Source organism: Corythoichthys intestinalis, chromosome 21 (genome assembly GCF_030265065.1).
Source record: "Corythoichthys intestinalis isolate RoL2023-P3 chromosome 21, ASM3026506v1, whole genome shotgun sequence".
In the NCBI taxonomy this organism is placed as follows: Eukaryota; Metazoa; Chordata; class Actinopteri; order Syngnathiformes; family Syngnathidae; genus Corythoichthys; species Corythoichthys intestinalis.
The window spans coordinates 29,454,523-29,471,230 of record NC_080415.1 but is presented as its reverse complement, the minus strand read 5'-3'; the positions used below and the strand labels follow the sequence as shown (position 1 = coordinate 29,471,230).

Below are 16,708 nucleotides of genomic sequence, written 5' to 3'. Positions count from 1 at the left end.
CGAAGAAAAAATAAACAATGCAAGATGGAACGCTTGAATGTGGATCTTCAGCTCATCAACATTGAATAAATGTTGATCATGCAAATGTTGAGGCGCAGGCGACGCAGAAGACTGTTTTGAGGCGGTCTGTCAGACTTTTGATGCCGCACAGAGAGTTCTTTGCCTGGTACACCAGACTCACCGCTGTTCCAGCTATTGAGTCTGGCCACCATTCACGCGGATACAATTTCCAGGGCGGAGCAAGCCACAGCAAACAGACAGCGGAGTGGACCAATCAGCGACGGGCAGACGTGATGTTAGTAAAATGACGAGGGCAGGACGAGGGACTTGCGCGCGGAAGTAAACATACGAAGAGAGTGGAGTTTATTCAACATGGCTAGCGCGAGACAGACTGTTGTCAATGACTCGTGTCGATGTGTTTTTGGTAATTTAAAACTGATTTTACCGTGGATTGGAACATATTCTCGGCTCTCCCGTTCACCATCTGTGTTGTTGTGGAGACGACTTTCGACGCGCAAGAGTGACGTTGCTCGTTAAGAACACGTCACGCAAATAAACGAATCTGATTTGTCGATTGATTTTGTACCTGCTCGAGAGGCCGTTAATGGGCTGGTTCCCAAACTATACTCTCAGTGTTTGAAAAATACAGGGAGAACAGTCTGGCTGAGCCAGGCAAGAGAGTTCTAGCCTCGGGTGGAAACCAGCAAGCTGTGGCGGCTAGCTTCAAACTGGCGTCGAGCACTGCGTCCAGCGTTTTGTCCGAGGTCTGCAAAGCAATCCAGCCCGATTTGTTTGCCGTGTCCTACAACCAGCCGGTGGGAAGCCATAGCAGATTTCTTCAGATTTTGTCTATGGATCTTCCCAAACTGCGTTGGAAGCCTTGATGTTAACGTTATCATAAAAGAACTGAGGCACTCTCAATCAGTAATGATTTATCGAGTGTGAACTGTCTGTTGTTGAAAATTAAACATCAAAACAACTCTTTTGACACCAAACCTGTGCTTTATTTGTAATATACTTGAAGTGTGACACGTAAATAAGTCGCAGACTCACTGCGAACATATGTACACAATAAATGATGACGTGCACCAACCAAAAATACGACATAAAGTGATAAAAAGCAGCCAGTTTTTGGCCGACTGGGTCACCGCTTCGTGTGGCCATTCGATTCTGAACACACACATACTTGTCTCGGTGGTTCTTCCATTTTTTAATTTAATTGCTGGCTGACCTCCAGCCCCGTATTTTCAGCAATCTCCTCCCACGAATTGCTTGCCATTTGGCAATCTTCATAATGTCTTGACGAGACATTGTAGATGTTGTCGTACTTTCTCTTCGTTGATAGTCTTGTCAAAAATCATGTTTGACAATGTTGGTGATTTCGCGCTGAACCGGAAACAACAGTCCGAGCGGACCAATCATTGTCCATTTCCACCACGTCACACGCGTTGACGCGACGCGAAGTCAGAAAAGTGAGAAGAAGCCAGAAAGACTACGGCGGGGGTCGTAAATCGGCTCTTCCTTGACAGCACAGGTCTGACGCGGAAGCATAACTCGGCCTTTACATCTCGTAGCCTGCAACAGGAGAACCTATGTGATTTTCAAAATCAAGCGTGTAAAGGATCAATTTTGGTTTTGAAGTGTCATTTCAGACGATTTCTGCCGAATGGTGCGTAAATAATGAGCTACCGTATTTTTCAGACTATAAGTCGCACCTGAGTATAAGTCGGACCAGCCATAAAATGCCCAATGAAGAGGAAAAAAACATATATAAGTTGCACCGGAGTATAAGGCGCATTTTGGGAGGAAATTTACCTGATAAAATCCAACAAATAGAACAGATATGTCATCTTGAAAGGCAATTTAAAATAAAAATACAATGGAGAACAACATGCTGAAAAAGTGTAGAGTATGATGCGAACGCGGCCGGTAAGTTTACGTAACATAGCTATCAAGAGTTATTCAGATAACGATAGCATAAAGAACACGCTAACAAGTTTACCAAACCATCAGTGTCACTCCAAAACACCAAAATAACATGTGAAATGATATAATGTGTTAATAATTTCACACATAAGTCGCTCCAGAGTATAAGTCGCACTAGCCAAACTATGAAAAAAAAAACCCTGCAACTTATAGTGCGAAAAATAGTATATATTTTAATATATATATTTAATTAGACGTTGTACTGCCCAAAACAGTGCGTTTCCTTGTGCACTGCCCGACAGCCAGCTAACACTGAATGGCAATAAACTATGTACAAGGCTTGGTCTTTTCTTGCCTTTATGTGAAGTCACTTGTTTTTATAATGTGAAACTATAACACAGAAACATACACCTATTCAATACTCAATACACTACAAACTGTCCAACACACTTACATACACAACTATTATATAGTTATCACAACTTGACTGAGCTACCACTACTAGCCTGGAACATCGGATGGCTTCTATAATACAACAACAAGACTTAAAAAGTTTTGTACATATGACTTTTCTCCACAGTGGTATGCAAGTACTGCGCATCAATAGGTTGCAGTAAACGTAAAATACTTACAGACATATATTTCCGAGGCGGAAACGTAGCAGAGAGCACGAGTGTCAATGCGACAGACAGACACAACACTGTGCAAGTAAATGACTTGCGAGCCAAACTGTCGCAAAATAGATGCAATGAATTATTCTGACCGGCAGGTGGCCGCAATGCAAAAGGTCAACTGGTTTCTGACACTGGCGCATATAGCAGCATAAACGTATTGTTAAATTATACAAATTATAAATTATAGACATCATGATTATTGACGGGTCAGCTCGGCCATGCAGTGCGTAACTCCTTCAAGCAGGGGGCCGCCCACATCAAGAGGAGCTATTCACAAACACACACGACCTAACGGTGGATTTTGGTTCAAAAAGTACGAAAGCTGCCTTAAGCTTATTTTATAATATATAATATATACAATACATTACTTAACATTAATTCACATATACATTGGTGCATTAATAAATAGTTATTAATGTATACTGGAACTAGTAAGTGATTGTTATTTTAAAATGAGAAACATTGCTCTTGGGTGCTGCTAACCTAACCTTAGGTATGGTATTATTTCACGTGAACGTACCTCATAAGAGATTACTTACCCTTAATTAACCATTACTGAATATTTTTTGGACCCTTATTGTAAAGTGTAGCAAATGTGTCCCTTAACTAAGAAATTACAAATGCTTAAGTTCTCCCCCCCCTTAACCTTTATTAACCATTACTGAATGGTTTTTGGACCCTTATTGTAAAGTGTAGCATGTGTCCCTTAACTAAGAAACTATAAATGCTTAAATACCCCCCACCCTTAACCTTTATTAACCATTACTGAATTCTTTTTGGACCTTTATTGTAAAGTGTACCACATGTGTCCCTTAACTAAGAAATTATAAATGCTTAAGTTAACTAACCCTAAACCTGTATAGGCCTATATATATTTTTAATTTTACCAAACCATTAGTTACTGTCTGATTATGCATTAACTAATGCATTAACTAATGCTTTAACTCATGTTAATTAAAATATTAATAAATGTTAGATAAGCAATTATATTAATTATTGTAATGTTACTTCAACATTAGTTATTGTCTAAAAATGCATTAATTAATGTAAATTAAGGGACTCTTATTGTAAAGTGTTACCAATAGGGTTGCTCCGATCATGTTTTTTTGCTCCCGATCCGATCCCGATTGTTTTAGTTTGAGTATCTGCCGATCCCGATATTTCCCGATCCGATTGCTTTTTTTTTGCTCCCGATTCAATTCCAATCATTTCCGATAATTTTTCCCGATCATATACATTTTGGCAATGCATTATAAAAAAATGAATAAAACTCGGACGAATATATACATTCAACATACAGTACGTAAGTACTGTACTTGTTTATTATGACAATAAATCCTCAAGATGGCATTTACATTATTAACATTCTTTCTGTGAGAGGGATCCACGGATAGAAAGACTTGTAATTCTTAAAGGATAATGTGACTTTGTATATTGTGACTAAATATTGCCATCTAGTGGATTTTTATGAGCTTTCAGTAAATGATACTGCAGCCATTTAACTGCTGCCTAAATGCATGATGGGAAGTGCTACCATGACTGTGCGTAATGGTACCAATTTTAATATATTCTCAGTGTTGGGAAATAAAATAGGGTGTTAAGAAAAAGATCAACCACTACCTTTCTTCCCCACATTGCTTCCCACGATATTTCTAATTGTGAGAGAGGGATTGTAAGTTTAGCCAATTAAAAAAAGGCTTCAAAGGCTGCCAAAATTCTCTCTACTTATTTTACGTTGCCTTTTAGCTATATTTATACGTAATACGGTGCTTTATAGATTGAACGCGACAATGTGTGAGTGGGTAGTTCAGCGCATGCGTTAATTGCGTTAAATATTTTAACGTATTACCGCCGTAATGCGATAAATTTGACAGCCCTACTTTAAGCCAAAACTAAAGACTCTGGATGAAGACATTTTGTCTGTAACGTGAAATACAATTAGAAAAGTATTTAATTAAAAAAAAAAAAAAAACTCATATATATATATATATATATATATATGTATATATATATATATATGTATATATATTAAAAAAGGCATGTCCGATATTTTTGGGCCGATTTCGATACTTTGAAAATGACGTGATCGGACCATCCCGATCGATCGGGACATCTTTAGTTACCAATGTATCTTTAAATTAAAAAAACAATCTAATTTGCAATGCATGGCGGCTTTTATTTTGGAGGGGCGGTGCGCCACAATCTTTCATGTGTGAGGGAAACCCTGAATGAAGTTGACAAAAATAGTTGTCAATATCTTGCAACCTGAAGCTAAACATTTCACATTTGTTTGAGAAATATTCTGAAATTTACTCTGAATTGGCATTGGCATTTTTTTGAGTGATCTTAAAAGGTCTTAAATAGTCTTGAATTTCTCATGATGGAACCTGTTGGAAAGCTGGTTGAGCAATCAATTTGGTAAATTCCTTCTTTATTTCCATAAACTGTCAATAAATCCCTTTAAAAATTTAAATTCACAGCACTACTCATGGTTAGAGTTGTCCGATAATGACTTTTTAACCGATATCCTGATATTGTCCCATTCCAAAAATTAACAATCTTTTTGAAGGACCCTTGCTAATGGCCCAAATGACCCTAAAATGTCTGCTTTCAACCAAAATGGATGACTTCCCACAATGACCACGCCAGCCACTTTGCATTTCCCCCGACTCAGGTCTTTTTCATTCAAGGCCGAGACGTCTTAGCAATTAGAGATAAATCACGCTCGCTTAATTACAAGGGCTAGAAATCAATTGAGGCGAAGTTGGTCCAAGTTTGTATCCTTGAAATGTGTCTGCATGCGACTGTAAAGCTAATGGGAGAGCTATTATGGAAACACTTGAAGATAATGGGAATTTATGCACTAACGTGTGGATCAATAACAGTAGATCATTTGGGGAATCAATCCAGTCATCCATTTCTGTAGCGCTTATCCTCACTAGGGTTGTGAGTGAGCTGGCTCTAATCCAGATAAGAGTCAAGACTAATAAAGTTTATTCACGTAAGCTGCAAAGTTTGAAGCAAGAGCTCAAATTAGCGCACAGTGTCGGTCGGGTGTGATCAATGACGCGGCGTGTTTGTCAGAGGCTAATGAGGATTCGCCGCAAAAGTACTTGACTGTGGCCCTTTCATTGCTAACAAAGCTTTAATTGTGTCTGTGCTAAAGCTCCGAGGGGCACTTTCTCATCTATTTCTGCCATTTTCTGCTTTTCCTTTTCTTCGGAGATCACTCATACGTACCCACACACTATCACCATAATAGGCTTTTCCTTGCTCTTCAGAGGAAAGCCTATCACACTGTTGAGACTGTTGTTGCGCTCCGTTCGAGGCTAGGAGTAATTATTTTCTTGCGAAGACTCAAAAGTTCATTTCAGGTTTTTTTATATTAATTTTCGTTGATATAGCATATTGTTGCGTCTAGTGCTGCAACGATTAATCGATCAACTCGAGTATTCGATTAGAAAAAAATATTCGAATTAAATTTTACTGCTTCGAGTATTCGTTTAATTAAAGTGGCGTTGTAATGGTTTGTTTTTTAAAGTGTTTGCATTTAGTTCCATTAAGTTGGGTGGATACACTGCCCTCTAGTCTGCCTCATTTTACTTGGCCAAATCCAGCTGCTCTCTGTTAAGACCAACATAAGGTCGTTTTTTGTTTGAGCTCATATATTTTAATGCAGTCGTAATTTAGTTTGAAGGTATATTTAGCCAATTTTTTTGGGAATATGTGTCAGAACTATTTGTTGAGAGCATTGTTAAATTAAAAAAAAAAAAAAAGTTAGTATTTTGTAGCATTTAAGCTAGTGGACTTTTGCTATGTTAGTTAGCCAATTGTTCTTTTGTTGTCCATATGTACATCCTTATTTATTTATTTATTTATTTATTTTATTTTTTATACCGTATTAGGCCCAGCTCAGGTATTTTAATTTTTTCATGTTTATCTGATTATTATCGATTATTCGAACTAACTAGTTCATCGATTAATCGACTACTAAAATAATCGATAGCTGCAGCTCTAGTGTGTTGTCAAGCGTAATGACATTTTTAGGTAAGAAATAAGATTTATTTTTTATTATTATTATTTTAATTTTATAAGATCTAAAAAAAATTTAAGGGAAAACAGTAAAAACGTTTTTTTTTTCCTCTAGTCACTTCTGAGATACAATTGTTGGCCGTTTTCAACAACGTACATCGAAAATAAAGACATTGATTGACTCAAAATGGTTCAAAATTAGATGAAATGTCTTGATTTCTCGTGTAGATTTATATTTGCTCCTTACGGGGAAAAAAAAAAGTTTTATCCGATTACTCGATTAATCGATAGAATTTTCAGTCGAATACTCGATTACGAAAATATTCGATAGCTGCAGCCCTAGTTGCGTCTAATCCATTTGAACTGGGAGGGGATCGGACGCCTGTCACAGTTAATGGAAGTGAATGAGTTAAGAAACAGGTGTACCTTGATTTTTTGTTTAAAATCTTTTATATTTAGTAAATGGGTTTCTTAGCAAGTAAAGGTCATTGTGGAGTCTTTTGTTGGATATGGCAGTGCTAAAAAAGATGATCATCCCTTCTTTTGAAAGCTGCTGAAAAGGACATTTCAGTGAGTTTTATCAGCTGGCCCACTTATCATCGTCTAAATGTCATCAAGTCGGCTGCGTCGTTTTTTTAAAATTTTATTTTAAATGCTTGCTACCCTCTTTGGAATCTGTTGTTGGATCTTCTGCAGACTTTTGACCTTAGTGTTAATCCCACGTGTTTTGAATGATAGATGTATTGTGTCAAGTCCATCAATCAAACCATCTCTTTAAATCAAGGGCGGAGGTTTACATCGGGACGGTAGGGACAGAAGACTGCCAACTTTTCAGGATGCTCATATTGTCCCCACTAACTTTTAAGCAGCCTTATTTGCATTATATAATGAGTTCAGTTAAGTAGGTACTTTAGATTGTCTTCACATACTGTTGTAAGGATAGATTTGACCCTACTGTTATTAAGGGAATCATTTTCGTAATGTTTGGACTTACATTTCCCTCTTTTCACTTGCTGAATGTGCTGGTCCATTTTTGTCCCTCAAACGCACATTTGATTAGCTGATGACTTGGCCCCACCCCCACCCCACATAAACACACGAACAGCCCCGACAGAAATATGTCATGCCGCCTCCTCCGCCCGCTTCGAAGAAGAGAGATGTTAGATGTTCTTTTTAGCCAGCAACAGCAGCAGCAACCACTGTAATAATTAATGTAAAAAGTAGTGCTGTCAAATTTATCGCGTTAACGGGCGGTAATTAAATTTTTTAAATTAATTACGTTAAAATATTTGACGCATTTAATGCATGCAAGGCAAGGCAAATTTATTTATATAGCACAATTCAACACAAGGCAATTCAAAGTGCTTTACATCACATGAAGATCATAAAAATCACATTTAAATCAATACAACGTAAAAACCAAGACAATCAAAATAGGAAATAAAATTATGCATAAAAATCGCATTTAATCACAAATAGAATAAAAATAAATAAATAAAAATAAAACAAAAACTACTACTAATAATAATAATTGAAATCAGCAATGGAGATAAGCACAAGAGGAATAGAAAGCAAGTAAATTGAAATATATAGACAGTTATGGATATGCAGTGCTAAACAAAAGCGTTTATAGCCTTGATTTAAAGGAGCTAACAGTTTGAGCATACTTCAGACGTTCAGGTAACTTGTTCCAGAGGTGAGGAGCATAATAACTAAATGCTGCCTCACCCTGCTTGGTTCTTGTTCTTGGAACATGCAGGAGACCGGATCCAGACGACCTTAGGGGTCTAGATGTCTCATAGGAATCTAACAAATCAAGCATGTATTTTGGTCCAAGGCTATTAAGTGTTTTGTAGACGAGCAGTAGTATTTTATAGTCTATCCTTTGACTCACTGGAAGCCAGTATAGCGATTTCAAAACCGGTGTAATGTGGTCCAGCTTCCTTGTATTTGTGAGGACTCTGGCTGTAGTATTCTGTACTAGCTACAGCTTCCTGACTGATTTTTTTTTATCAAGACCCGTAAATATACCGTTGCAATAGTCCAATCTGCTGAAAATGAATGCATGCATAAGTTTTTCCATGTCTTGTTGAGTTAGAAGCCCCTTAATTCTGGTTATATTTTTTAGGTGGTAATAAGCAGATTTAGTGACGGAATTTAGATGGCTATCAAATTTTAGGTCTGAGTCAATAATTACGCCAAGGTTTCTGACTTGATTTGTAGCTGTAAGTGACATTGTGCTAAGGTGCCTGCTTATCTTTGACCTTTCCTTTTTTGGCCCAAAAATGATCACGTCTGTCTTCTCCACATTTAACTGGAGAAAATTCTGGCACATCCATGCATTGATTTGATGAATGCATTTACTCAGGGAGACTAAGGGACTATAATCATGTGGGGACACAGAAATGTACAGTTGTGTGTCATCTGCATAGGTGTGGTAGGAGATGTCATACTGATCCATAATCTGAGCTAAGGGAAGCATATAGATGTTAAATAAGACTGGTCCAAGAATTGACCCTTGAGGGAATAACCCGCTCATGCATTGCCTCAAACAGATTACAATGACACCGTTTTTTGCACATTTTGAGAGCTAAGAGGCAGAGAAAGGCAGTGGACACAGGCGTTCATTGGACCGCGCCGTTTATTGGCATAAGCTTTGGCAACTTCTTCACAACAAACATAAGTATCATTTAGTGAAAGTACAACAAAAATAATATTCCCATCTCTCAAAAAAACAAATGTTCACAAAAAGAAAAGCTGGCATTCCCAATCAAAATAGCTATCCAAAATACACATAAAACTTACGCAGACTTTGGTCAAACTTTAGCTCAACAAATACACTGCATGGCAATATTTAGTCACAACACACAAACTATCAGTGGTCTCCTAAGCTGTGAAGCCAGCACTCAAATGACCGTGAATCACAATAGACCCAGTCTAAAAAAGGAAGAAAAAAAAAACAGGGAGCTACTGCGTCGGTCGAGGGACAAAATACACTCATAATGTGTTAATAATGTGTTAATAATTTCACACATAAGTCGCTCCTGAGTAAGGATGGGAATTGATACGATTTTTCCGATTCCGATTCCATTATAGATATTGCTTAACGATTCGATTCTTTTATCGATTCTCTTAACGATTCTAATTTCGGGAAAAAGCAGAACAAACATTTTGATTGGCATCGAGTTTGTTTAATCAGAAGTCACAACCTTACAAACTCACAACGAGGTCAAAAGAGGCCCAAAGCCTCAATGTTAAGTGTGGCAATAAGTGGCAAATGCACAAGAATGTGCAACATTTTACTGAAACATTTTTCTAATAGAAATAAAAAATATTGGTATTTATTGGCATATAGGTCGTTGTTCTGCCTTTGGCATAAGTGTTAAAGCAGGGGTCCCCAAACTTTTTCCTGTGAGGGCCACATAACTTTTCCCTTCTCTGATGAGAGGCTGGGGTCAGTTTGTAACAGAAAAAGTGTGACAATTGCAGGAGTGCGTAAATGTAAAAAAATTATTGTTTTTCAGAAAGCCACAATCAAATAACGCTCTGTGGATTATTCACGGAACAAAAGTAAATAAAATAATAATATAATATAATAATAATAACTAATAATAGCACTATTAATTAAATAGATAATAACTAAATAACCCTCTCTGAGTTATTCACTGAAAAAGGCCAGGAAATAAATAACACTACTGAGGGAGAAAAAAACACAAAAAATTCAAAATGCTCTCTGGAATTGTTCAGGGGGCCGGACCAAATATGGAGCCGCGGGCCGTTGTTTGGGGACCCCTGTTTTTATTTACCAGTATATTGAAATGCATGCCTTTTAGTTTTTATGGTGCTTTCACGCTGAAGTGGTGGCGCTCTTGCGCTTCCTCACGCGAAGAAGAACGCGCTCACGTGAAGAAGAAGAAATGCCGCATCCAAGCGAGTGAGCGAGTTAGTGAGAAAGTGAAACACTGCCACGAGCCTACGTTCTTTGTTAATGTTAGTAAAATATCTACAGAGGCAACGCCTGTATGTATCATCTTCTGTGTTGTTGTTGTGTGTTTCCACTCGCGATCGGACACTTAAATCCAGTTGTGTAGTGGTTTAAACGATGTGCTAATGCTAGCGAACGCATGCTAACTGTTTGTTATTACTGTGTTAGCAGCTAATCATTGCTGATTTACGTTGATGCAATCCTGTTTGTTATTGGGGACGAAAATGATTTGTTTCATTTCTATTTTTAGTTTCAAGTGATGGTTGAATAAAGTCAGCAAACTTTACCAACGTCTTCTGCATGTCATTTTTGAGTTTAGCTAGCTGTATAGCCAGGACTGAGCCTTAGCGTCTCGGTGAGGACAGTGCAGTCTATTCCCTCCCGATGCAGTTATCTCCACCTTGCAATGACCGCTTTGTTGTAATTTTTCCTCGTGAAGTGAAGACACACTTTAGGGCGTTCGAACCTATGTGCTGTCATTGTTATGTTTACGCCGGCAATGCTCATGCTAAACTATCGTAACCTTTCATTTTCCCCCTTTTTCCTGGTGAAGTGTAGCCAAACTTTGGAGCGAGTGGTTCTTGGCGCCATGCTAGTTTGATGCGTCTGGACAACAAGACATGTCACGACGCAATATGCGTCTTTAGGGATCGTTAAAGGGATCGTTAAGGCTTTTTCGTTATGATGTCGAGGCCTCGAAACACTCGGAACCGGTTCGGAATTGGAATCGGATTTTGATTCCCATCCCTACTCCTGAGTATAAGTCGCACCCCCGGCCAAGCTATGAAAAAAAAACGCGACTTATAGTCCGAAAAATACAGTAGTCCAAAAATTACTATCACTGTATGTTTACCATTCAGCCCAAGTACAGGAAGATACGAGTCACTTCAACTATGACAAGATTTCTTATAATTGGACGATTTGATGCTCAACTACAAAACAGTGTAATTTACTCAAATATGATGTACTCCTACTTTTTGTATAATTCAAATATCATCACTTCAATTTAGATTAGTTTCTCTCCAGCTACAATTTGATACTATTCAGTCCGACCACAATACTGTTCTTCGAAGTATGATAATGATCACTGTCTGGACCCAATTTCTGACAAGTCAGAAATGTATCTGATAGTTTAACAACAATTAGTGAGCTGCCACCAGTTTGTCATAACCCTCTGGACAGCACACCAAAATTGAAATCTGCCTTCAATCTCCACACTCATCTGGTCCCCAGTGCACCTCGCTTCTCATCTGTGAACCTCTTGAGTGCACCGATGGCCACTCTTGTCGCTATGGTAACCGACTCGTCCCTTTACTCCAAAGCCAACATCTTCCCGCGTGTAGCTGTAATTCGGCAATATGTTGTAATTTAATCAGCCTTTGGCGGAGTTTAATAGATTTCTTAGCTTCGCTGAATTGATTTTTTTCCCTCCTAATTCGGTCTCATTTTGTTGGGTTTTTTTTTTCAGTTAATGCTCGTTCAAACAGTTTCCCATCGGATTTGCTATTTAATGGTGAGGGATAATTACAAAATAATGTTGATAAGTCAGACTGTAGTTTATGGTAAATAATGGCGTCAATCCTTAACTGTAATCGCTTTAATCTGTTTTCTTGGGTGCTTAACTGACTAAATGTTTATCACATTAGACATTTCAGTGCAATGAAAATACTTGGAACATGTATCCTCCAAATTTGCAGATTTACGTAGAGCACAGGTGTTAAACTTAAGGCTTGGGGGTCGGATCTGGTTTACCACTTCATTTTGTGTGGCCGACTTTCAATTTATATTCCCTTCTCTGTAGGGGTATGTATCGCCTCATATCTAGCGAAATGATTCTTATCACGATTCACGGGTCACGGGTTTGATTTAATCCCGATATGACGCTTTAAGACAATTTTTGCAATATTTGTATATCACTTTAGAAAAAAACCCAAATCAGAATGGACTTAACCCTATATTTCCGTATGTATCACATTTGATACACCTAAAATTTCATGATTTTGAGACTAATTCAGAGTTTTGACATTTAAAAAAAAAAAAAAAAAAGGATGGATGCAAGTCAACACATGCATCTGCAGGTTCCATGAAAAAAACAAATAGGATATAGCAAGGGTTATAGATATCTGAGCGCTTATTACACATATTTATTCTGACTTTTCTTTTTACAAATTTGAAGAAAATGTTTCATTAGGACCTTATTTTTCAAATTTTGGGATTCTCTGATAATTGCTTCATATTGCTGGCATTAAAGGGTTAAAAGTACATTAATATCAATTCATTCCTAAAACCTCATCCAGCAATCAAGTAAACATGTTTGCGTTTTATGTTTAAATCACATATGGCTTTCATTATTACATTTTCTCTTTTTTAATGCTAACCAGCTTTTGTCCATGCTAAACGTGCTAAATTGCTAAATGCAGGATTCTAAATATGGAGACAAAAAAAAAAAAAACCTTAACTCATTCACTCCCAGCCATTTTCACCGGTGCAACCCCCTTTGCTCCCGGCTGTTTTACTGGATTTTGACTGATTTTGCAAGGCCCACAGAAAATTCTGTTCTATTGCTATAAAAACATGGACCCACCAAAAGAAAGATTACACTCTCTTCTTTCAGCTGTAAAAAGAAAAAGTTAAAGTTCTTTTTCCATTCTTTAGAAATCAGCATTAGAAAATAGCTTGGTTTGAGCAATTTTCCAATTTCTGATGAAAAAACGGAAATTAAGCTTTTTGTGAAAGCATACATTTCAGACATAACTTTGACTTTAACACAGCTATTTTTTGCTTTAGTTGCATCCCAAACATCTGAATAATGTTTTGCTTTTACAAAATAACATAAACAACAAGACAAATAGAGCTTTTGATAGCAAAGTAACATTTTATTTACACATACCTAACTGAGAGATGACGCTGTTGTGGCCACGACAGCAAGGTAAACTTTTCCCTCATCGCTGCCTGTCTCATAATGATGGATTTTTTTGAGTCTCTGTGGACTGGGGGTCCCGGTGTTCTGCTCGGTCGTCCAACGCCTGGCAGCCCAGGCATCCTCTAGGTTGTTCTGCTCGGTCGTCCGCCGCCTGGCATCCTGGACGCCATTCGGTCGTCTTCCGCCGGCACCTCGGTTTAGCGGTTTGGCCGTTCGTTGCCATTAAATAGGGTTGCGGGTCTTACCAAATGCGCTACTGCCCTCCAGTGGCCAGTTTTACTGCTTTAAAATGGATTTTCAGCTTTGTGCTTTGCAGCTAAATTGAATCAGAATCCAGAGATGTCTCTTTTGGAAAAAAAAAACGTAAAAGACATATAAATACGTCTTTGGGACACTGAAACAATTAAAAATAGAACGTATTTATATGTTTTTGGGAGCAAATGAGTTAAGGTCATTGATTTTCAGTTACTTCCTGCTGATGTTAAGGTCATTTAGTTGTTGATTTTCAGTTACTTTCTGCTGATTTTGGGGTATTTTATGGATCTCTCCCTGTTTAATTAGAGTTACAGAACATGAAATGACCTGGGATTCATCCAAATGAATAGGCAGTGACTCAAACTCAACAGAAAATGACCTGTCAATGCCCTAAAATGAACAGCAAGTGACCTGTAAATGCCCTGAAAATCGGACAGAATGACTGTGAATGCTCTGGTTTCGAATGAACGAACATTCCCAGTCTATATGGATTGGGCGTCGAGCACCGTCAATGCAGCCTTAGAGTTAACTGAGACACTATTATAGTGGAAGATTTTGGAAGCAACTTGTTGGTTCATTTTTGTTTTGTTTTGTTTTTTTTTAGACATTGACACCTTTTCAAAACAATATCTCGATTCTTGGCAAGAGCATATTGATAACCTTTTCGGATACAAAGTATCACGATATATCACCATTTCGATATTTTGTCACACCCTTAGACGGTATGACGGAAAATTTTTGCAGTTCTGAAACCTTGACGTTTTCATACCACGGTATACCTTGAAACCGTCAATCGGCACTTGTCTAGTCTGCACCAAGAAATAATTTGACATTCTTGATGTAGAACCAAAGCAAGTGTTGGCCATGAAATAGGAAAACATAAATATTTCACGAGATTGGTGGGAAAAAAAATTCAACTTGTTGGAATATAGCGGGGAAACACTCACCCACGTTTTTGCAATATGTGGAAAAAAGCCATTAACGTGGTTTGGAATCTTCTCATCTGTTCATTGACTTTCCGTTCAGCCTCTTTCTTTCTCCAAGCCTCCCCTCTCCACACCTTGATGCATTACATCACCTCACGATACGCCACGGATGCCGCTAATCTTTTCATCCCTCTTCTCCCCCATTCGGATTCAAAGCCACGCACGTTTGTATTAAAAGTGCCGAATCCCTTCCCATCGGCCGCGCTGCACGGAGGCGATAACGCATTCTGGCGATATGGTTCAGGAATCTTCAAAAGGGGGAAAAGTTAAACCTGGCAAAGGGTGGCTGTGTTTATGGATTCCGCTTGAAGTCCTCGGACTCGTTCGCTATGCCGTTGCTCCGCTTTTCAAAATATATTGATTACGTGGAGGGCATGTGGCGTCCTTTCTCCGCGTGTTAAAAATGCTGCACTTGTCATGATGAATTCCTTGGCCCAAAGACAAAAGGGTATTCCAGACAATGGGTCTGATTTATTATGTTGGAAAAAAAAAAAGATTCCCATGAAATGCAAGTCACTCCAATTACAATGGGATAGATTGGTACTACGTATATGCTAAATAAAATACGATGATTCGCCCAAATGATGATGCAATTCACTTACAGTACATTAAAGTTAATGACAAATAGTGCTGCTGCTGCAAGCAATTTTTTTGCTTTTCAAATAATGATTGATTATACAGTATTTGCGATGATTGGAGTAATCGGTTTATGTATACGTCATGTTATTTACTGAGGATTTGGTTTTGTTAGGGCTGCAGCTAACAAATATTTTTATAATCGATTAATCGGACGATAAATTAAACGATTTATCGGATAAATCAGTTTTTTCAACTAGAAACTGCAATTTCTGGAGAAATTACTCTGGGTCTTTGCCGTGTGTACAGATCTTAGCCCCGCCCGGGTTGGTTTGGGGACATTTTGGGGACAATATCAGGTCACTTCCTGTTGATCTGGGAGCATTTGGGGGCGTGGCCTGGTTATATCAGGTCATTTGGGGGCGTGGCCTGGTCATATGAGGTCATATGAGGACATTGGGGGGGCGTGTACTTGTCATATCAGGTCATTTGGGGGGCGTGGCCTGGTCATATCAGGTCATTTGGGGATATTCGGGGGCGTGGCCTGGTCATATCAGGTCATTTGAGGACATTTGGTGGCGTGGCCTAGTCATATCAGGTCATTTGGGGACATTGTTTTTTTCGTCATTAAAAATGAATGGGAAAAAATTTGGACATCCATGGCCGTCAATGGCATCGACTTACGTAGGCGTCAATGAAATCCAAGTATATTGTCATCAATAGAATAGACAAACATGCCCGTCAATGGCATAAAACAAAGTAAATGTCATTGGAAATGAATGGGAAATTTGGACGACCATGGCCGTCAATGGAATCGGGGGGATATTTGGGGGACACGTCCAATTGATATGTGGTCATTTCTTTTTGATTTGGGGACATTGGATTTTTTGCCACTGAAAATGAATGGGAAAAAATTTGGATGTCCATGGCCGTCAATGGCATCAACATCATCATCATCATTTAAAGATAGATTCAAGTCAAGATTTTGCCGATTTAGAAGTATTTTAGATGAAAAGTTAATTAGGTTCATGACACCAGAGCTGTCCAGAGAATTCTACTGCTTTAAGATGGCGGCTGTTTACTAACGCTGGCAAGTCTGTCATTTCGCATCTACCGGTAGTTCTATATTTATGTGATGTCTACCGTAGCATTATGTGGCCGTATGTTTGTAGCAACTAGCAGCTGGGCGCTGTTTGTCCGTTCCTCATTGCATCCCGAAGACCGCTCTGACTGTGTTTTATGTTCCGCTTTACTAGGTATAATTAAATAATCGGAATTTGGATGTTTGTGAATCGTTCTCGAATATTCCACGGCCGAATAACGAATAATCTAAGAATCGGAAATTTCGCAC

At 38.4% G+C, this 16,708-nt stretch overlaps 2 protein-coding genes across 3 annotated transcripts in view; one reads left to right on the top strand and one right to left on the bottom strand.

The window, feature by feature from the left end:
• Positions 1 to 16,708, top strand: part of dock1 (dedicator of cytokinesis 1) — a 271,810-nt gene that overhangs the window by 108,038 nt on the left and 147,064 nt on the right. The window lies entirely within an intron of this gene.
• The window catches only part of LOC130909795 (inhibitory synaptic factor 2A), a 70,543-nt gene that overhangs the window by 5,842 nt on the left and 47,993 nt on the right, over positions 1 to 16,708 (bottom strand). Inside the window, exon 4 of one of the 2 annotated variants that reach the window (XM_057826652.1) lies at positions 13,330 to 13,885. The exons of the other annotated variant lie outside the window; for it this stretch is intronic. Within the exon in view, the coding sequence (XP_057682635.1) occupies positions 13,867 to 13,885 (19 nt within the window). The 3' untranslated portion in view covers positions 13,330 to 13,866. Of the gene's footprint in view, positions 1 to 13,329; positions 13,886 to 16,708 lie in introns of those variants that run through there. 2 annotated transcript variants of the gene reach the window in all.